Source organism: Ranitomeya variabilis, chromosome 3 (genome assembly GCF_051348905.1).
Source record: "Ranitomeya variabilis isolate aRanVar5 chromosome 3, aRanVar5.hap1, whole genome shotgun sequence".
Lineage (NCBI taxonomy): Eukaryota > Metazoa > Chordata > Amphibia > Anura > Dendrobatidae > Ranitomeya > Ranitomeya variabilis.
The window spans coordinates 471,006,511-471,028,356 of NC_135234.1; the positions used below are offsets into that span (position 1 = coordinate 471,006,511).

Sequence of the window (21,846 nt, forward strand, 5' to 3'; positions counted from 1 at the left end):
TTATTATTATTATTCCTATTTACTCAATATAGTGCTATTTTACCCCATGAAAGTCGTGTGTGTCCATTATTTGGAAAGTTGTATAAAAATGTGGCGAAGACGTCCATTGAGCGAAGCAGAATTGGAAAAGCTTGCCAATGCCTCAGATTCTGAAGAATATATCCAACTGGAGAAAGTGTCTGAAGATTAGGACCAGATAAGTGGTGGGGAAAGTATTTCTGATGTTGAAATTGATGAAGCACGATACCCAGACAACTAGTCTGATACAAGCAAGTCAGTTTAAAAACAATAATGTAATTTGGAACTTGCAGCCTTCTGCCCAGGCAGAAAAATTGGCATTTGCTAACATCAGATAATTCTCTAATAACTAGCCGCTATTAGAAAAGTTTGGGATAAATTGATAGAGATTCTTCCAAAATTATACAATACAGGTGAAAATGTCTCTGTGGATGAACAACTTGTGGCATTCTGAGGTAGGTGCCCGTTCAAACAATATATACCGAGTATGCCAGCAAGGTACGGCATCAAGATATGGTTACTTTGTGCCAGCAACAGTTCTTACGCTCTAAACACTCAGGTATATACAGGAAAAAAGCCTTAAAAGTATCAGGGAATGCGACTCGTTTCAGATTTGATGTATGAACTAAGAGCTGCCACCAGTGATGAGCGAATAGCATTGTTGCTCGGGCGATCTCCGAGTATTTGTTAGTGTTCTAGGATTTAGTTTTTGTCGCCTCAGCTGCATGATTTACAGCTACTAGACAGCTTGATTACATGTGGGAATTCCCTAACAAACAGGCATTCCTCACATGTATTCAGCCTGTCTAGCAGCCGTAAATCATGCAGCTGAGGCGACGAAGTAAATCTCCGAGCACTAACAAATACTCGGAGATCACCCGAGCGTGCTAGGGGAGACCCGAGCAACAATGCAATCGCTCATCACTACTGCCCACCAAAACTCTCAGCATAGACAAGGAAGGCATTAATCAGAGAGGCAGCACAAAGACCAAGGTTAAGCCTAAAGGAGATTCTAAGTTCCCAAGCAGAGACTGGAGTATCTGTCCATACGACCACAATAAGCCACTCTATAGAGGTGGCTCTTTGTAAGAGTGGCAGAAAGAAGATGTTAATTACACAGAAATTGTAAGGCTAGTTGGGAGACTCCCCAATTGTGTGGAGGATGTTGCCCTGGTCAGATGAGACCAAGATTGAATTTTTTGGCCATCAAGGTAAACTCTAGGCCTGGCGTCAAGCCAACACCACTCATAATCTCAAGAGCACCATCACTCACCATAGTGAAAAATGGTGGTAGCAACATCATACTGTGGGGATGTTTTCTTGCAACAGGGACAGGGAAAATGGTCTAAGTCAAGGGGAAGATGGATGTTGAGAAATACAGGGATATTCTTCAGCAAAACCTGTTTCAGTCTGTCAGTGATTTGAGAATGGGACGGAGGTTCACTTTCCAACAAGACAATGACCCAAAGCATACCAACTAAAGCAACACTTGAGCGATTTCAGGGGAAACATGTGTTTTGGAGTGGCCTAGTCAAAGCCTAGACCATAATGCAATTGAGAATCTGTGGTCAGACTTGAAGTTTGCTGTTTACCAGAGGAAGCCATCTAACTTGAAGGAGCTGGAGCAGTTTTGCTTTGAAGAATGGGAAAAAAAAATCCCTGTGGCAAGATGTGGAAAGCTCATAAAGACTTTAACAAAGTGACTTGCAGCTATAATTGCTGCAAAAGGAGGCTCTACAAAGAACTGACTTTAGGGGGATGAATAGTTATGCACACTGAAGTATTCAGTTATTTTGTAATATTTGTTGTTTGCTTCACAATAAAACCAAATAACCAAATGTTCACAGTTGTAGGCATGTTCTTCACATGAATTGGTTCAAACCCTACAAAAAAACAAACTGTGAAATTCCAGGTTGTGAGGTAGAAGAAAAAGGTGAATACTTTCACAAGCCACTGTATACAACAAGGCAGACACAAAAACAAGTGTGTGAGAGAAGCTGGACGAACTAATACATAAGACAACATACCGAAAGTTTAAATAGGGACAAGGTGCACAATATCAGTAGTCCGCAAGGACAGGGTCCTCTCCCCTCTGTACCAGTATGTCAGTGTAAATTTGTTTACTGTAAACGATAATTATAACTCTGTACGTAACCCCTTTTCTCATGTACAGCACCATGGAATTAATGGCGCTATATAAATAAATAAATAAATAATAATAATAATAATAATAATAATAATAAATCAATATCATTCCAAATGTAAAGGAAAGTATTAAGTGCAAGTTCTTAATGTAGTCTGTAAATCATGCCCTCCTACATATATCAGCAACAGATACCGCCAAAATTCTGCACAAAAATGGAGAGAACAGTAAAAGGAAACGCACAATGGCTCGGTCATTAGTTAACTCAGCAAAAAAGACACACGTTTCTCCAATAGCTTCATCCAGGGTGAATCTATTATCAGTCCGTGCATTAATATGGAACTGACTCATGGTGGGTGCTGGCAGCATTATACAAGAGCTAACAACAGATCTGACAACAGCATTCAAGTTTTGAAATCCAGTGGGGATGGTTCCGGTCTGACACCCATCACCCCTTCTTCCCTGCCATGCAGTCAGAAAGTGACGGTGGGTTGCTATTGTGAAGGCCTAGTGAAGGCCTGTCACATCCATCTTAGCCCTCCCCTTTGCAACCCGGATTCATGTATTACAGTATATAATGCAGTAGAACAAATTAGTGCAGGTTTAAGTGCCCAAGGGAAACTATTAAAAGAAGTTCAAATTTTTATTAACATTAAAAAAAATATTTTAAAATAAGAATATTTGGACTTGCCATGTCGTTTAAAGTCTAATATATCAAATTATAATGTTGTAATAACAGTAAAGAATAAAACACCCCCCCAAAAGAGTGCAATAAAAAGTAATCAAAATATTGTAGGTACCCCAAAATAATACCAATAAAACTTACAGCTCACCATGTAAAAAATTACTTTCCATATTGCTTCTTTGACTTAAAAAAGGTTATCACTCTTGGAAGAAGGGTAGGAAAAAACCACAGCGCAAAACTGAAAATGGCCCAATCAGGAAGTTTGTAAAGAAAACAGCCATTCTAGAATACCGTACCTATTTAATATTCCTATAAAGAAAACAACTTTACTTGGTCCGATGCTGATCTTTCCCAATAAAATGCAGTTTAGAAATGTAGATAGCATGCTTGAACGTCTGCGCTAGGCAGGAGGACCAGGCTTGATACTACAAGAGCAAGGACATTCAGGGTGGTCACTATCAGTGGGCTCTCCTCACATGTAGGTACTCTGTACACACTTATCAACATACAAACTACATACTAATTAGACAAATTGTTTGAAAAAAACATTTAGTAGTTTACACAATAGAAAATACATACAGAAATGGCAGGAAACAGAATAATTTTGTCTTTGAGGATCGCTGATACACCCAGGACTAACCTGTCCCGCACACTGCCCTCCTGCCTTCTGGCAACTTGTGCCCCACACTCACCGATAAGTAAGAGGACCCGATACAGATCAGACTGCTGTAGGAGATTCTGAAACCTCTGACGCAGATCGCCTAGCTCAGCCTGGTCTGGAGACTCCATGGACTTCACACGTAGGATTTCTTCAAGATACAGCACAGCCAGGTGTGTGTGGTATTTTTCTTTCTGTACACAAAAATGCAAATATCTCTTAAAGAAATGCGCTAGAGCAAACTGCATAGAATGCGAAGAATATCTGTAAAGCGCTTTCTGAGGGTCAATTTAATAAGATAATTATTGGGGAAATATAAATGAGCACAGCAGGTGACATCCATCAACAGCATCTGCTCACCTGTACATTGTTTTGGTTTTTACCTCCCACCAAGTATTGAGGCATATTTATGAAAGAAAGGGTGACTGTTTTATTGCTTAGAGAAGCACTCCCACTAGCTTTTTCATTCAGTAAATGTGTGCATATGTGCATGTAATGTAGTGTGCGTTAATATACTGACCTACCGCTGCTCTCTGAGGGCACTTTCAGGTTACACAGGGCGCAGCGTGACCGTCCGCAGAGCAGTGACACCACCGGAGAGAGCAGCGGTAGGTGAATATATTAATACTCTCACACTGCACGCACACATTTACTGACTAAACGTTAGTGGGAGTGCTTCTTTAAAACAAACGTGAAACATGTGCATTTTAGATTAGACATTTATGTAACCCGATTCCTACTTTTGTACAAATGTTATGAACATGTGTATACAGTGGCTTGTGAAAAGTATTCACTCCTCCTTGGCAGTTTTGTGTTTTGCTACCTCACAACCTAGAATTTCACTGTTTTTTTTTGTTTTTGTTTTTTTAAGGTTTGCATCAGTTCATGTAAAGAACATGCCTAGAACAGTAGGAAACTGGCTATTAGGAGCAGTGCCTAGTGAAAAGACTGTAAACATAAGGATGAATGACCTCAGGGAGATCAAAACATAGCCAGTTTCCTACTCCACACTGATGAGGGGCAAATACCCCGAAACAGCTGTCTGTGGATGGATACCATGTTTTGGCATAGGTGGTTTTCCTTTATTGGATGCTGCCCTTCCCGTGGTTGTTCCTTCCCGGTGAAAGACCTGGCTATTCATTGCTTGCGTTGAGAAACACGTGATGGTGTCTCCGTGGCTTTTCTACATGCATTTGCATATTTCCCTTTAGGGATGGGGGCAGTGTTCTGGATCACTGCGTTGAGGAACAAGTGATGGTGTCTCCGCGGTGTTGGATGTTTTGATCTCCCCGAGGTCATTCATCCTTATGTTTATAGAAATATGGCGAGTAGTCCTCCCACCCATCTCTTACATTCACAAAAATAAAACAACCCTGTTGTCATGATATGTATTTTTTTCCCTGTCCTGTATTTTGTATAGTATGTCATGATGTGGTGCGACTTCTCTTTGGTTGTATTTACTGTACACTTTGCAATGTCATGGGATGTATGTAACTTAACCTGTCTCCTTCCCCCAATACTTGCAGCCCTAAGCTATAATGTAATTAAGCTTTGTCAACACCACTAGTGAAGGAATAGCCATTCTTCCTCACAGCAGGTGGCTAGTCAAATGCACATACTGGATAGACTAAAGGTACCGTCACATTAAGCGACGCTGCAGCGATAGCGACAACGATGCCGATCGCTGCAGCGTCGCTGTTTTGATCGCTGGAGAGCTGTCACACAGACCGCTCTCCAGCGACCAACGATGCCGAGGTCCCCGGGTAACCAGGGTAAACATCGGGTTGCTAAGCGCAGGGCCGCGCTTAGTAACCCGATGTTTACCCTGGTTACCAGCGTAAAAGTAAAAAAAACAAACAGTACATGCTCACCTGCGCGTCCCCCAGCTTCTGCTTCCTGAGAATCCTGACACTGACTGAGCTCCGGCCCTAACAGCAGAGCGGTGACGTCACCGCTGTGCTTTCACTTTCACTTTTTAGGGCCGGCGCTCAGTCAGTGTCAGGAAGCAGACGCTGGGGGAGGTATGACGCTGGGTGAGTATGTACCGTTTGTTTTTTTTACTTTTACGCTGGTAACCAGGGTAAACATCGGGTTACTAAGCGCGGCCCTGCGCTTGGTAACCCGATGTTTACCCTGGTTACCAGTGTAAAACATCGCTGGTATCGTTGCTTTTGGTGTCAAACACAACGATACACAGCGATCGGACGACCAAATAAAGTTCTGGACTTTATTCAGCGACCAGCGACATCACAGCAGGATCCTGATCGCTGCTGTGTGTCAAACTAAACGATATCGCTAGCGAGGACGCTGCAACGTCACGGATCGCTAGCGATATCGTTTAGTGTGACGGTACCTTAAAGGTACCTTCACACTGAACGATATCGCTAGCGATCCGTGACGTTGCAGCGTCCTGGCTAGCGATATCGTTGAGTGTGACAGGCAGCAGCGATCAGGATCCCGCTGTAATATCGCTGGTCGTTGGTTAAAGTTCAGAACTTTATTTGGTCGCCAGATCGCCGTGTATCGTTGTGTTTGACAGCAAAAGCAACGATGCCAGCGATGTTTTACAGTGGTAACCAGGGTAAATATCGGGTTACTAAGCGCAGGGCCGCGCTTAGTAACCCGATGTCTACCCTGGTTACCAGTGTAAAATGTAAAAAAACAAACAGTACATACTCACCTTCGCGTCCCCCGCCGTCCGCTTCCTGCACTGAATGAGCGCCGGCCGTAAAGTGAAAGCACAGCACAGCGGTGACGTCACCGCTCTGCTGTTAGGGCCGGCACTCAGTCAGTGCAGGAAGCGGACGCCGGGGGACGCGAAAGTGAGTATGTACTGTTTGTTTTTTTACATTTTACACTGGTAACCAGGGTAAACATCGGGTTACTAAGCGCGGCCCTGCGCTTAGCAACCCGATGTTTACCCTGGTTACCCGGGGACCTCGGCATCGTTGGTCGCTGGAGAGCAGTCTGTGTGACAGCTCTCCAGCGACCAAACCGCGACGCTGCAGCGATCGGCATCGTTGTCTGTATCGCTGCAGCGTCGCTTAGTGTGAAGGTACCTTTAGACAATCCATTCTTATTTTTGAGATCAGATGTGAGTTGACCCTTGAAGGAGAAGGAGTGGGGATTCTTAGCCGAGGCAAGACCCCACATCCGTCTGTGACTGCGGAAGCGAACGGGGCGAGACTTGAGCTGAGGACATATCTCGTCGTTCGTGGGATTGTTTTGGGATCCCTTGGACTCGTGTGGACTATTGCTTTGTTAGCTGGCACAAGGATTATCGGGAGGTGCCCCCGAACCTGTTCCGTTGGACTAATTGTGGACTCTGTAGATCTACCTGCATGTGTTGTTCCAGCGTTCTTGATAATAAATCTGTTGAATCATCCCTTGGCCTGTTGTCCCTTCTTGCTCTGCCGTACACCCAGTCACACCTGTCATGGCCGATTGCCGATTAACTCCTCAGTAAAGAACATGCTGGAGAGAAACTTCTGGATTTCACATCACGGAAGATAGCAATCTTCGTGATACACATCTCCCCTCACATACTTTGCCAGTGACCCTGTCACACAGTATACAGTTTTTTGTAGAACACAGGAAAATGTATGCCTCAAATATATAGAAAAAAATATGGATGGTGGCATGAAGGGAAATCTAGCTCGGCATTCAGTAATACTCAACCTCAAAAAGACGAACACGATGGACCTGGCACTACGAGGTGGCTTCAGTTATTAACAACACAGATGTCAAAACTGTATTAAAAAGCAAGTTCCATTGTCTGCAATCTTTATAGCACCAGAGATTTCAGAATCTTAGTGGAAACATACAAGGGTCATAGATAAAGTTAGATGTACATCATTTGGGACTTTATGCATTTAATAAGGTCGTTACCTGAATTTTCTTTTCCATGACTAAATGTTCCAGGTAGATAAATAATGCCTTGCGGTACTTGCAGAGATGACTGATGATCTTATCTGGACAGAAGCCACTCTGGATCTGTTCTTCTAATGACCGTTTGGTAAAAATCTGTACCCCAACCTGAAAGATTTCACAAGATGTAACAAGAAATTACAGTAGAACTGGTGAATGATATTGATTTAATAGGGTTATTCAGGATAACTGGGTTTTTTTACGATGGCCAAAGAACTAACAGGCAGGTAGTCACCAATTACCTGCCTGTTGTGAATGGCACACTTCTCTGCTGGCACAGAGTAATCCCAGACCGCCACGGTTTCTCTTCCGCTCTACTGTGTTGGCGGAATGTGATTGCAGACATAGTGTTGAATGACAGCCAGCTCCCCGCTGCCTAACTGTGGAAAGCCGCCTGCCAATCAGCATGGGGTCAGAACTCACGCTCCTTCAACAGAGCAACTTAGAAGAAGAAGAGCTGCTCTGATGATGTGGAGCAGCCGAATCACCGGCCGGGCCGGTGAGCCTGCACCGGGTACATAAGGCAGGTAGTTGCCTCTGTTCGTAACTACCTTCCTGGTTTGTTCTTTTAACCATGGACAACCTGTGGACTGTCTCCTGTAAGTTATTGTCTCCTGTAAGGTGTGATTTAGGTTGATCATTTTTAGTTTTTTTTGTTCTCAACACATTCCACTATATGTACTATATAATTGTCTAAGGGTCACTTCCGTCCTTCTGTTCGTCCTTCTGTCTGTCATGGATATTCATTGTTCGCGGCCTCTGTCTGTCATGGAATCCAAGTCGCTGATTGGTCGTGGCAAAACAGCCACGACCAATCAGCGACGGGCATAGTCCGGCAGAAAAATGGCCGCTCCTTCCTCCCCGCAGTCAGTGCCCGCTCCATAATCCCCTCCAGTCTGCCCTAACACAGGGTTAATGGCAGCGGTAACGGACCGCGTTATGCCGCGGTGTAATGCATTCCGTTACCGCTGCTATTAACCCTGTGTGACCAACTTTTTACTATTCATGCTGCCTATGCAGCATGAATAGTAAAAAGATCTAATGTTAAAAATAATTTAAAAAATAAAAAATCGTTATATACTCACCGTCCGTTGGCCCCCGGATCGACAACAGGCCTTTCCTGCTCGCGACGCTCCGGTAACCGGTCCATGCTGCGATCTCGCGAGATGATGACATAGCGGTCTCGCGAGACCGCTACGTCATCATCTCGCGAGACAACAATGCACTCTTGAGACCAGAGCGCACGAGCAGCGTCGGTAACCGCTACGCTCCGGAAGGTGAGTATATAACTATTTTTTATTTTATTTCTTTTTTTTAACAGGGATATCATGCCCACATTGCTATATACAGTGTGGGCTGGGCAATATACTGCGTGGGCTGGGCAATATACTACGTGGCTGGGCAATATACTGCGTGGGCTGGGCAATATACTACATGGGCTGTGCTATATACTACGTAGCTGGGCAATATACTATGTGACTATACAACGTGGGCTGCGCAATGTACAGCGTGGGCTGCGCAATGTACTGCGTGGGCTGCGCAATGTACTGCGTGGGCTGCGCAATGTACGGCGTGGGCTGCGCAATGCACGGCGTGGGCTGCGCAATGCACGGCGTGGGTTGCGCAATGCACGGCGTGGGCTGCGCAATGTACTGCGTGGGCTGCGCAATGCACTGCGTGGGCTGCGCAATGTACTGCGTGGGCTGTGCTATACATTATGCATACATATTCTAGAATACCCGATGCGTTAGAATTGGGCCAATCTAGTAATGAATAAAGATTTACAACTGGAATATTTAATTCAGTGATATATAGGATGTGGAATTTTAGTGTTCCCTTTATTTTTTGAGCAGTGTATATTTATTTAGCTCAATAAAGCATTCATTGGTGTACAAAAACACACGTAAAAACACATACAAAGAACGCATACAAAACGCACGTTTTTTCCGCACCGTTTTTCCTGCCAAGAGATGCTGAAACCTTGCAGAAATTTCTGCAAGCAAATACTTAATGTGTGTACATAGCCTAAAGCTGTTGTAGTTTTGACGCAGGTATGAAATAAAAGGCTATAAAAGTTACAGTCGAACAAATCCTGGAAGGGATACTTCTATCTCAGCCTTTCATGGCTCAGAAAGGCAAAAAAGTCTATCCAAGCCTCAACAACTGGAGATGGAGCTACGGAAACAGCTGGAGCGGCTGAAATATAGAAGTAGGATAGTGAAACAGTGGAGCTCAGTTGCTCTTGGCTTTCCATAATTCCATCTCCAATGATGAGGTCTGGATGGAGTTACTACAGAAAATATGGAACCACAATGCTCTCATCATTATAGTTATACCATAAGGAGAGTACACTGTGTGCACAGCTATTAGGCAATTTGTATTTTTGACGATTGCATTTATTATTAAACAACTACTATGCTATTGATCAATCCAAAAGGTTAATAAACCTTAAAGGGACTCTGTCACCTGAATTTGGAGGGAACAATTTTCAGTCATATGGGCGGGGTTTTCGGGTGTTTGATTCACCCTTTCCTTACCCGCTGGCTGCATGCTGGCTGCAATATTGGATTGATTTTCATTCTCTGTCCTCTGTAGTACATGCCTGCACAAGGCAATCTTCCCTTACGCAGGCGTGTACTATGGAGGACAGAGAGTAAACTTCAACCCAATATTGCAGCCAGCATGCAGCCAGCGGGTAAGGAAAGGGTGAATCAAACACCCGAAAACCCCGCCCATATGACTGAAAATTGTCCCCTGCAAATTCAGGTGACAGTCCCTTTAATATTTCAGAAACTAAAAGTGAAGCTTTGTCTTTCTTAGAAGAATAAAATACGGTAGAAAAAACGCCACAGCACTCACCAGGCTTGCAGTTTAAGTCTTCTTTATTAAATGACACACACAGGCATCTTCACGGCACGGGGGTGTGGAGAGAGTGCAGACACCTAACAGATGAAAACGACGACGGCCGTTTCGCGCTGGGGCAAAGCGCTTCTACGGGTCCCGTAGAAGCGCTTTGCCCCAGCGCGAAACGGCCGTCGTCGTTTTCATCTGTTAGGTGTCTGCACTCTCTCCACACCCCCGTGCCGTGAAGATGCCTGTGTGTGTCATTTAATAAAGAAGACTTAAACTGCAAGCCTGGTGAGTGCTGTGGCGTTTTTTCTACCGTATTTTATTATTATAGACTTTGTTTCTACGCAAGCACCTCCAGTTCAGCTTCAGATCTATGCCACGGTAATTTAATGCTCTAGAGACTTGAGGCTGTGCAGCTTTTCTTTGTTCTCATATTTTGGACCTTTCTTAGAAGAATATCTATGTGTGAATAATTATTAGGTAACTGTTAGTGTGTATAATTATTACACAACTAAATGAAAACATTTTTTTTCACATCTCAATTGTTTATTTACTTCTGTTATAATGAGAATAATAAGGAAACAACTCAAAATATACAAAAATACATTTAAAAAAAATAAAAAATCTCAGTGACCAATATAGCCATCCTTCTTTTTAATAACGGTGAGCTTCCGTCATTGTATCCCGAAGCCCCTGGAGAGTGGTCGGATCTGCCAATGTGACAGCTCTCCATGGGAGATCGTCGCAGGACACTCGTTATTACATGGATTACATCAGTTCAGGGAGTATACCGTTGGTTTATTATTTTAATTTTTTTTTTATTTTTTACATATGATCAAGGGCTTTGGGGACTAGCTGTACACTCCCTGACAGAAGTTGTGTCGCTTATCCATGTTATGTAAATAAAAGCTTATAACCGGACGTTAAATTCATCCATTTGTTGTATAAATTAATCTTTTGAAAGCTGAAACCCTCCAAAATGTGGTTTAGGTTAAGAAAATAAATTGGCATCAACGCAGAAATATTGATCAGTTAATGGACACAGAATGGTCAGATTTTGGCAAGACAAAAGTTTTGTCGCCTGGTCATAATGCACCCAATCCTAGTTTACATCCTCACCTGTGCTCAGTAAATGATCGGTTAATTAGTGTGTGTGTGTATAAAAAGAAACCCAGCACCCCAGACCTTCACTTGAACTGCAACTTGAGCTCTGACAACATGCCAAAAATCCACTCTGTGACCAAAGCCTGGATTATCAAGAGGCTAAAGACCAGATCCACTGCAGAGGTGGATGGCACCTTTAATGTGTCTCAGCGTCAAGTACAAAGAATTAAAAAAAGATTTGAGATTAAGCTTTTATTTACATAACATGGAGAAGCGGTATAAATTCTGTCAGGGAATGTATGGTGAGTATATACTGTATGTTATATGTACTGTATGTCTATGTGTGTGTATGCGTGTTTTTTTACACTTGAACACAGTAGCCGGATGATGGGACTACTGCTGTCCCATCATCGGGCTACTTGTCACTGTAGCCGGCATAGCCGGATGGGACTAGTAGTCCCATCGGACGATGCCTGACACACACAGACACACACAGACAGACACAAACACCAGCACACAGCCCCACACATCTTCTCCGCACACACTCTCTCCCCCCCACCCGATCTGCAGCATTTCTCGCAGGCACATCCGCAGCAAAACCGCAGATTTTTATTAAACCTGCGGTTTTGCTGCGGATTGCCCTGACACAATCGAAGTCAATGGATGCAGAAACGCTGCAGATCCGCAAAAAGAATTGACATGCTGCAATTCCGCGTGTTTTTTTCCGCAGCATGTGCACAGCAAATGTCAATTTCACATAGACTGACATTGCTTGTGCACCACACTGCGGATTTGATGCAATTCCGCGCGTTCAAAAACACTGCGGATCCGCATTAAAATCTGCAACGTGTGCACATAGCCTTAAGCCATACCCTCCCTCATTACACAAATACACATCATCAGATCTGCTTCACCCAAGAAAAAAAATTCAAGTTTATACAACTTGGAGTTGCAAAATATGTATAAAAATGACAATATAGTCAAAATACTCACTTGCCTAATAATTGTGCAAACAGTGTAAAGATTTAAGATGCTCGTGAAAGAGCATTCCTCAAAACATTAACCCCTTTCTGACATTAGACGTACTATCCCGTCGAGGTGGGGTGGGCCCGTATGACCACCGACGGGATAGTACGTCATATGCGATCGGCCGCGCTCACGAGGAGAGCGCGGCCGATCGCGGCCGGGTGTCAGCTGACTATCGCAGCTGACATCCGGCACTATGTGCCAGGAGCGGTCACGGACCGCCCCCGGAACATTAACCCCCGGCACACTGCGATCAAACATGATCGCAGTGTTCCGGCGGTATAGGGAAGCATCGCGCAGGGAAGGGGCTCGCTGCGTGCTTCCCTGAGACCCCAGGAGCAACGCGATGTGATCATGTTGCTCCGAGGGTCTCTTACCTCCTCCTCCCTGCAGCAGGCCCGGATCCAAAATTGGCGCAGCATCCAGGTCCTGTAAGGAAGGTGGCTTCACAGCGCCTGCTCAGAGCAGGCGCCGGGAAGCTTGGAGGAGCTGTGCACGTCAGATCGCCGATCTGACTGAGTGCTGTGCAAACTGTCAGATCAGCGATCTTACACTATAACATGATGCCCCCTTCCCCCGGGGCAATGTTATAGTGTAAAAAAAAAAATATATTCACATGTGTAAAGAAAATTCAAAAAAAATCCCCCAAAATTTTTTTAAAAAAATAAAAATATATTGTTCCTATAAATACATTTCTTTATCTAAATAAAAAAAAACAAACAATAAAAGTACACATATTTAGTATTGCTGCGTCCGTAACGACCCGACCTATAAAACTGTCCCACTAGTTAACCCCTTCAGTTAACACCGTAAAAAAAAAAAAAAAAAAAAAAGAGGCAAAAAACAACGCTTTATTATCATACCGCCAAACAAAAAGTGGAATAACACGCGATCAAAAAGACGGATATAAATAACCATGGTACCGCTGAAAACGTCATCTTGTCCCGCAAAAAACGAGCCGCCATACAGCGTCAAAGAAAAAAGTTATAGTCCTCAAAATAGAGCGATGCAAAAATAATTTTTTTCTATAAAAGTTTTTATCGTATAAAAGCGCCAAAACATAAAAAAATGATATAAATGAGGTATCGCTGTAATCGTACTGACCCGAAGAATAAAACTGCTTTATCTATTTTACCAAACGCGGAACGGTATAAACGCCTTCCACAAAAGAAATTCATGAATAGCTGGTTTTTGGTCATTCTGCCTCACAAAAATCAGAATAAAAAGCGATCAAAAAATGTGACGTGCCCGAAAATGGTACCAATAAAAACGTCAACTCGTCCCGCAAAAAACAAGACCTCACATGACTCTGTGGACCAAAATATGGAAAAATTATAGCTCTCAAAATGTGGTAATGCAAAAAATATTTTTTGCAATAAAAAGCGTCTTTCAGTGTGTGACGGCTGCCAATCATAAAAATCCGCTAAAAAACCCGCTATAAAAGTAAATCAAACCCCCCTTATTCACCCCCTTAGTTAGCGAAAAATTAAAAAATTTTTAAAATGTACTTATTTCCATTTTCCCAGGCTACAGTTAGGGTTGGGGCTAAAGTTAGGGTTAGGATTACATTTACGGTTGGGAATAGGGTTGGGATTAGGGTTAGGGGTGTGTCAGGGTTACCGTTGGGATTAGGGATGTGTTTGGATTAGGGTTTCAGTTATAATTGGGGGTTTCCACTGTTTAGGCACATCAGTGGCTCTCCAAACGCAACATGGCGTCCCATCTCAATTCCTGTCAATTTTGCATTGAAAAGTCAAACGGCGCTCCTTCCCTTCCGAGCTCTCCCATGCGCCCAAACAGTGGTATACCCCCGCATATGGGGTATCGGCGTACTCAGGACAAATTGTACAACAACTTTTGGGGTCCAATTTCTCTTCTTACCCTTGGGAAAATAAAAAATTGGGGGCGAAAAGATCATTTTTGTGAAAAAATATGATTTTTTATTTTTACGGCTCTGCATTATAAACTTCTGTGAATCACTTAATGGGTCAAAGTGCTCACCACACATCTAGATAAGTTCCTTAGGGGGTCTACTTTCCAAAATGGTGTCAATTGTGGGGGGTTTCAATGTTTAGGCACATCAGTGGCTCTCCAAATGCAACATGGCGTCCCATCTCAATTCCTGTCAATTTTGCATTGAAAAGTCAAATGGCGCTCCTTCGCTTCCGAGCTCTGCCATGCGCCCAATCAGTGGTTTACCCCCACATATGGGGTATCGGCGTACTCAGGACAAATTGTACAACAACTTTTGGGGTGCATTTTCTCCTGTTACCCTTGGTAAAATAAAATAAAACAAATTGGAGCTGAAGTAAATTTTTTGTAAAAAAAAGTTAAATGTTCATTTTTATTTAAACATTCCAAAAATTCCTGTGAAACACCTGAAGGGTTAATAAACTTCTTGTGGTTTTGAGCACCTTGAGGGGTGCAGTTTTTAGAATAGTGTCACACTTGGTTATTTTCTATCATAGAGACCCCTCAAAATGACTTCAGATGAGATGTGGTCCCTAAAAAAAAATGGTGTTGTAAAAATGAGAAATTGCTGGTCAACTTTTAACCCTTATGACTCCCTAACAAAAAAAAATTTTGGTTCCAAAATTGTGCTGATGTACAGTAGACATGTGGGAAATGTTACTTATTAAGTATTTTGTGTGACATATCTCTGATTTAATTGCATAAAAATTCAAAGTTGGAAAATTACAAAATTGGCGCCAAATTTCCGTTTTTTTCACAAATAAACGCAGGTAATATCAAAGAAATTTTACCACTATCATGAAGTACAATATGTCACGAGAAAACAATGTCAGAATCACCGGGATCCGTTGAAGCGTTCCAGAGTTATAACCTCATAAAGGGACAGTGGTCAGAATTGTAAAAATTGGCCTGGTCATTAACGTGCAAACCACCCTTGGGGGTAAAGGGGTTAATTTCACAATTATCTTGCTGTGTAAATAGGGTTCCGATCACCTGATGATTGAGCAAAACGCTCACTGATGGGTAATGAGAGTACTTCTTGAGCATGCATAAAAAACCTACTGCCTTAACCCAAGCCAAGTACCACAAACCTGCTCACTTTTCTGCATAACCCAGTCTGCATATTGCCACACCAGATGCTGGTCTTTGGAGAAAGTCAGGAAGTCCACAATATACTCAAACAGGTCTGGCCGAGTGTTGTCTTCAAGCTCACCGTTCACAATTCTTACCCAAATCTGTAAGAAGGGGTAAACAAAGATTTCTTCTTAAAAACGCTTATGTAAATATAATGCTTTATCCCTTTAAGAACTGATTTTTTGTTTTTGTGCTTTCATTTTTCCCTCCCCTTTTTCCTAGAGCTATAACTTTTCTATTTTCCTGCTGATTTTTCATACGGTGTACTGGAAAATTTGAAAAAATGAAAATGTAGTTTTTTTGTTTACTGGCAAAATGTGCATACTTTTTTTTTTTTAATGTAAAGTGTCAAAAAAAAAAAAATATATATATATATATATATATATATATATATATATATATATATATATATATATACACACACACATACATACATACATATACACATACATATATATATATATATATATATATATATATATATATATATATATATATTTTAGACTCGTTCTGTGTGGCATCGTGATGTTTTTATTGATACTATTTTTGGGTATATAGCAACCCATCAGTCACCTGTGAGCGAATTGGATCGCTGCACCAGCTGACAGCAGCATTTAAGAGATTAATAGCTGCGATTGACGGGTATGCCCGTTGGCGGTTCTATATACTATATTCCTTGTTAGGGTGTTGATCCAGGGAACTAGTCTGATTGCTGTGTGTGGAGTTGGGAAGGAATTTTTTTTTCCCCCCAATGTGGAGCTTAGTGTTTGCCGCATGGTTTTTTTTTTGCATTCCTCTGGATTAACATGTTAGGGCATGTTAGGTTAGGCTATGGGTTGAACTAGATGGACTCCAGCCATATCAACAAAGGCCGGAGACTGCAGGAGAGAGTCAGTTTGGGAGCGGAAGTTGATACTGCTGAATTTATTATTTTTAACCAGAGGAAGCCAATGGAGTAAGAAAAAAAAAAGAAAATAGACAACCCCTTTTCATAAGAGAGTTTGTCAAATCCCATGCAAATCACAGATATTTGTTATTGTCAGTAAAACTATAATCAATTCTCTACTATAGGCAGGAAATCTGGCTGCTACAAGCTTGCTAATGTTTCACACCTAGCAACTTTCTTTTTTCTTTCATATTGATTTCTGTAGAAATCTACTAAAATTACTGTATATGTAATGGAGGATCAGCAGAAATTTGTCACACAATTTCTAACTACACATTTGATATGGTGCTGCAATGTTCCACACCGTGCACTGGAGAAGTCACACTTGTATGTACAAAACATGTATATAATCTAACTGCAGAAATCGGAAGAGGTCATTAAATTCGTTACATACTTCTAAGTTATACATCTCTATTTACTAAATGGTTGTATGGGTTGTTCACATGATTTTTTTATTCATTTATGGAATTTCTTAAGTACAGTGACAAGTGGACAAAAATGGGCCCGACAATGGGTATTATCATCTTAGGCCGGTTTCACATTTGCGTTTGTAGGAGCTGTGGAGGGGTGCGGACTTCCTCCGTAAAGCCCCGCCCTCGGCCGCACCCCCGCCTCTAGCTCCGCCTACTTCTGCATTCGGCCGGTATGCGGCCTGCGTACCTATCTTTAACATTAGGTACGCAGGTCGTGCCGCTGTATGCGGATGCTTCCGCATGCGTCGTTTTGACGACGCGGCGACCAGGGTAGAACGCAGCTTGTAGCAATTTTTTTTCCGCATCGTCAAAACGACGCATGCGGAAACATCCGCATACAGCCGCACGACCTGCGTACCTAATGTTAAAGATAGGTACACAGGCAGCATGCAGAAGTAGGCGGAGCTAGCTGTGGAGGGCGGGGCTTCACAGAGGAAGTCCGCAGCCCTCCGCAACTCCTACAAACGTAAATGTGAAAACTAGCCTAAGTGAGGACTAGGCTATGCGATCACTTTATAATCGGCACGGTTCTGACCCCTGGAACCCCCACTACTTATGAAAACGAGGAAGCCTCAGCATTGGTTTAGTACTACTTCCCCTTCGCGGTTTCTTTCTACAGCAGCTCCCCAGCATCCATTGTGCAGAGAAATGCCCACAGCCCCAATCATGCGGGAAAAGGAGTAGCCGCTAAATACCAGCTCTGCTGCCAGGTCATTCCCAGGCTCAGTGGAGTCCCAGAGGTTGGTGATGGCATCGCTGGGAATACCCTTAATGGATCTGTGCACTGGAAGATGAACTCACAAAAGCACACTGAGGTACAGTATTATATAAATTTAAAAAAAAAGGTCTGGTTAATTTAACCCCTTAACGACCGCCGATACGCCTTTTAATGGCGGCAGTTAAGGGTACTTATTCATCAGCGTCCCTTTTTAATGGCACTGAGAAATAAGGTTATAGCTCCCCGAAAAATCTCTGGGGTCTCCGCTACTAGAGGTAGCGGAGACCCCAGATAACATGATTCGAGATGGTTTTTACTGTTCCCAGTGTTTTGATCACCGTTATTACAGCGACTGCAAAAAAAAAAAAAAAATCTGATTTCCCATTTATTGCTCTCTCCTATGATATGATCTAGCATACCAGATGGAAGAGAAATGAGGTCCCCCGAGCCCCCCGGTACCTCCGGCATCCCCCGTTCCCTCTGGCTCTGTACCCCAGCCCTCGGCATCTTTTTCCGGGAAGAAATGGCGGGCACATGCGCAGCGCATCCGAGATCTGCCAGCCGGCACCCGGCAACAATGGGAGATTTTTCCTATTGGTTCATTTTGATCACTCTGATAGGGCCTATCACAGTGATAAAAAAAAAAGTAAATCAACACCCCCTTTATCACCCCCCCCAGTTAGGTAAAAATAATAAAATTAAAAAAATGTATTTTTTCAGTTAGGGTTAGGCTTGGGGCTAATGTTGTGGTTAGGGTTGGAGATAGAATTGGGGGTTTCCACTGTTTAGGTCCATCAGGGGGTCTCCAAACGTGACATGGCGGCTGCCGTTGATTCCAGCCAATTTTGCGTTCAAAAAGTCAAACGGTGCTCCCTCTCTTCTGAGCCCTGCCATGCGCCCAAACAGTGGCTTTCCCCCACATACGGGGTATCGGCGTACTCAGGAGAAATTGAACAACAAATTTTGTGGTCCATTTTCTCCTGATACCATTGTGAAAATAAAAAAAAGTTTGATTCCAAAGTAATTTTTTTTGTAAAATGTTTATTTTTTCCTTCCACATTGCTTTAGTTTTCGTGAAGCACCTGAAGGGTTAATAAACTTCTTGAATGTGGTTGTGCGCACCTTGAGGGGTGCAGTTTTTAGAATAGTGTCACGTTTGGGTATTTTTGTTATATTCATACCCCAAACTCACTTCAAATGTGAGATGGTCCCTAAAAAAATGGTTTTGTAAATCTTGCTAGAAAAATTAGAAATCGCTGGTAAACTTTTAACCCTTATAATGTCCTAACACAATTGTGCTGATGTAAAGTAGACGTGTGGGAAATGTTATTTATTAACTATTTTGTGCAATATGACTCTCTGATTTAAGGGCACAAAAATTAAAAATTTGAATTTGAAATTGCAAAATGTTCTATTTTTTTCAAAATTTCCTTTTCTTCATAAATAAATGCAAGTCATATCAAAGAAATCTTACACCTAACATGAAGTACAATGTGTCATGAAAAAACCCTCAGAATCAGTGGGATCTGTTGAAGCGTTTCAGAGTTATAACCTCAAAGTGCCAGTGCCCAGAATTGTAAAAATTGGCCCGGTCATTAAGTATAAAATTGGATGTCACTAAGGGGTTTATTACCTACCTGCACAGCAGCGGCATCCTGCTTGTTGTAGTGATACAATAGACCAAGCGCAAAGTACCTGAAACGCAAAAAATATGAACACGTTCTGTTATATGTAGTTATATTTATGGTAAAACTGGCACAGGTGTTGGGTACACTGGTCCTGACCGTGGCACCTACGTTTGGTCTTATTCTACATGTATTTTCTGGGAAAAAAAAACAAACAAAGCAGTTTTGCTGAACTTGAACCAGACTCCCATCAGATAGAACTTTCTAATGTTCTTTCTCGTCTGATTTGGTCCAGTTCCGTTTGCTTTGTGTCCATCAAACTCCTCTAAATCACACTGTAAGGCCAGTTTCACATTTGCGTTTGTAGGAGCTGCGGAGGGCTGCGGACTTCCTCCGTGAAGCCCCGCCATCGGCCGCACCTCCGCCGCTAGCTCTGCCTACTTCTGCATGCGGCCTGCATACCTATCTTTAACATTAGGTACGCAGGTCGTGCCGCTGTATGCGGATGCTTCCGCATGCGTCGTTTTGACAATGCGGCGACCAGCGTAGAACGCAGCTTGTAGCAATTTTTTTTTTCCCGCATCGGCAAAACGACACATGCGGAAACATCCGCATACAGCGGCACGACCTGCGTACCTAATGTTAAAGATAGGTACGCAGGCCGCATGCAGAATTAGGCGGAGCTAGCGGCGGAGGTGCTGCCGAGGGCGGGGCTTCACAGAGGAAGTCCGCAGCTCCTACAAACGCAAATGTGAAACTAGCCTTAATTCAGCACTTGCACTTCCCTGGATCCCAGTCTCCCCCATGTACATAACATAGTAGACATCACACACATGTATCAGCGCATGTGCCAGGTTTTGTACTGCACTGGCATATTCCTAAATCCTACAACCAGATGGTGATCGATATGATGTACAAGGTGTGGGTATCACCGCTACGTACCATGATAGTCAGCAGCAGTCATGATGTCACCTCTAGACTGAAGGAGAGGTAAAGAGGCAGTGCTACACCTGGGGAGGGTGGGAAAAGCTTATGGAACAACAAAACTAGAAAATCACTTTAAGAGCAATACAATGGTGTCACTGCAGGTTTGATGTCTGGCTATTATATTTATCAGCCTGACAATAACGAGAGAAACCCAGGAGCAATTTTCATTATGCTCAAGGAAATACTCTTCCCATACTGGCTCCTGTGATTATACATAAAAGTCTCACTATTGCTCCAATTTCTGATCTCCTAATATATGGCCAATTTCATATTAAGTGCAAATACGCTTTGATCAAACAGAAAAGAGAAGCGAAAAGTTAATTTTGAGTAAGATATAAGATTTTGGGGGGGGGGGGGGAAAGCCTCAATTGCAAACTGGTTCTGATACTACCTTTTAACAAGCCTTCACATTGAATTATTAGCTAATAAATAGAGTTGGCGGCAATTATTTCACAGAATCCAATCCATAGGCAACAGTGGGGCTCAGTGGTTAGCAGTGTAGCCCTTGCAGCACTGGGGTCCTGCAAAGAGTTTGTATTTCCTCTACGTGTTTGCGAGGGTTTCTTCCGGGTACGTCCCACACTCCAAACACATTGCGAGTTCCAATGGGGACAATGATGAAGGTAATGGTGATGTATAAATTTATGGCGCTATATAAGTGAGTAAAATACATAAACCGGCTATGTTAATAATCGGTCACCGCTGGACCAGAGCCCTGAGAACCATCTCCAACCTGACGGCATCTGCGGCTCTTCTTCAGAGTAGCCTTAGGCAGTAAGACAGGAGGTGGTTCTCAAACTGATTTAAAAGGATTCTACAATAAACCAAAACTAAGATACTACACTGTCTTTGGACACTTAAGCCATGAATGCTTAGTTACTAAGGTGTTACAATGACTTGCTATCTTCTGAAAGAAACATTCAGGTCACTCTGACATGCGTATAATAGAAAGGAAACCAGCAATGAGAAAAACACATGAGAATTTTGGGTAAACTCTCCATTTGTAATCAGAAAAGAATATAGAGAAAACTATGAAAGCTCAGATTCCTTACTAGTGTTAGTTTACTTAGCACTAAGGCAGATAAATAATGTAGCAGAGCTTGTCAGACCCAATAGATCAAGCTTCCCAGTCTGTAACCTGATCAGCACTTGCCACTTTTACAGTAGGGATGACAAACTGCCCAATTGTAGATGTGTGCTAGGCCAGGATTATACCATGCATCACATGCCTGTACAGCAATGAGAATAGGTGTCCCATATATTGTTCAGTTGTTCCCCATGTTATTAAAGACGTTTTCTACTTTCAGGAAAGTGGACCTCAAGGGATCTTGTAAGGAAAATGAAACCCGAAGCTTAGGGCTCAATGTTATAACAGCAGCGGTGACGGTTACGTCAACAGTAGGCATCACCAACACAGCCAAGCACTGAGCTCAAAGACTGTTCCGATGTAAAAACCATCAGAAGAAGGTAAAGATGACCAGCCTTTCCATTGTACAACGCACATCTTTTCATGCAGCTGAAGCTAATCGTGCATATGTAAGTTCCATTCCTATGGATGGAGGAGGGTGTATATCATGAGAT

At 42.8% G+C, this 21,846-nt stretch overlaps 2 protein-coding genes across 3 annotated transcripts in view; one reads left to right on the forward strand and one right to left on the reverse strand.

The window, feature by feature from the left end:
- The window catches only part of GPR45 (G protein-coupled receptor 45), a 141,299-nt gene extending 119,513 nt beyond the window's left edge, over positions 1-21,786 (forward strand). Inside the window, exon 2 of the transcript XR_013223930.1 lies at positions 21,573-21,786. The gene's annotated coding sequence lies outside the window, so the exon portion shown is untranslated. The remainder of the gene's footprint in view (positions 1-21,572) is intronic.
- The window catches only part of TGFBRAP1 (transforming growth factor beta receptor associated protein 1), a 71,711-nt gene that overhangs the window by 3,607 nt on the left and 46,258 nt on the right, over positions 1-21,846 (reverse strand). For both annotated transcript variants that reach the window (XM_077296662.1, XM_077296663.1), the window contains exons 7-10: positions 19,291-19,348; positions 15,474-15,617; positions 7,393-7,539; positions 3,539-3,698 (exon numbers count right to left, since the gene is read on the reverse strand). In XM_077296662.1, coding sequence (XP_077152777.1) covers positions 3,539-3,698; positions 7,393-7,539; positions 15,474-15,617; positions 19,291-19,348 — 509 coding nt within the window. The remainder of the gene's footprint in view (positions 1-3,538; positions 3,699-7,392; positions 7,540-15,473; positions 15,618-19,290; positions 19,349-21,846) is intronic.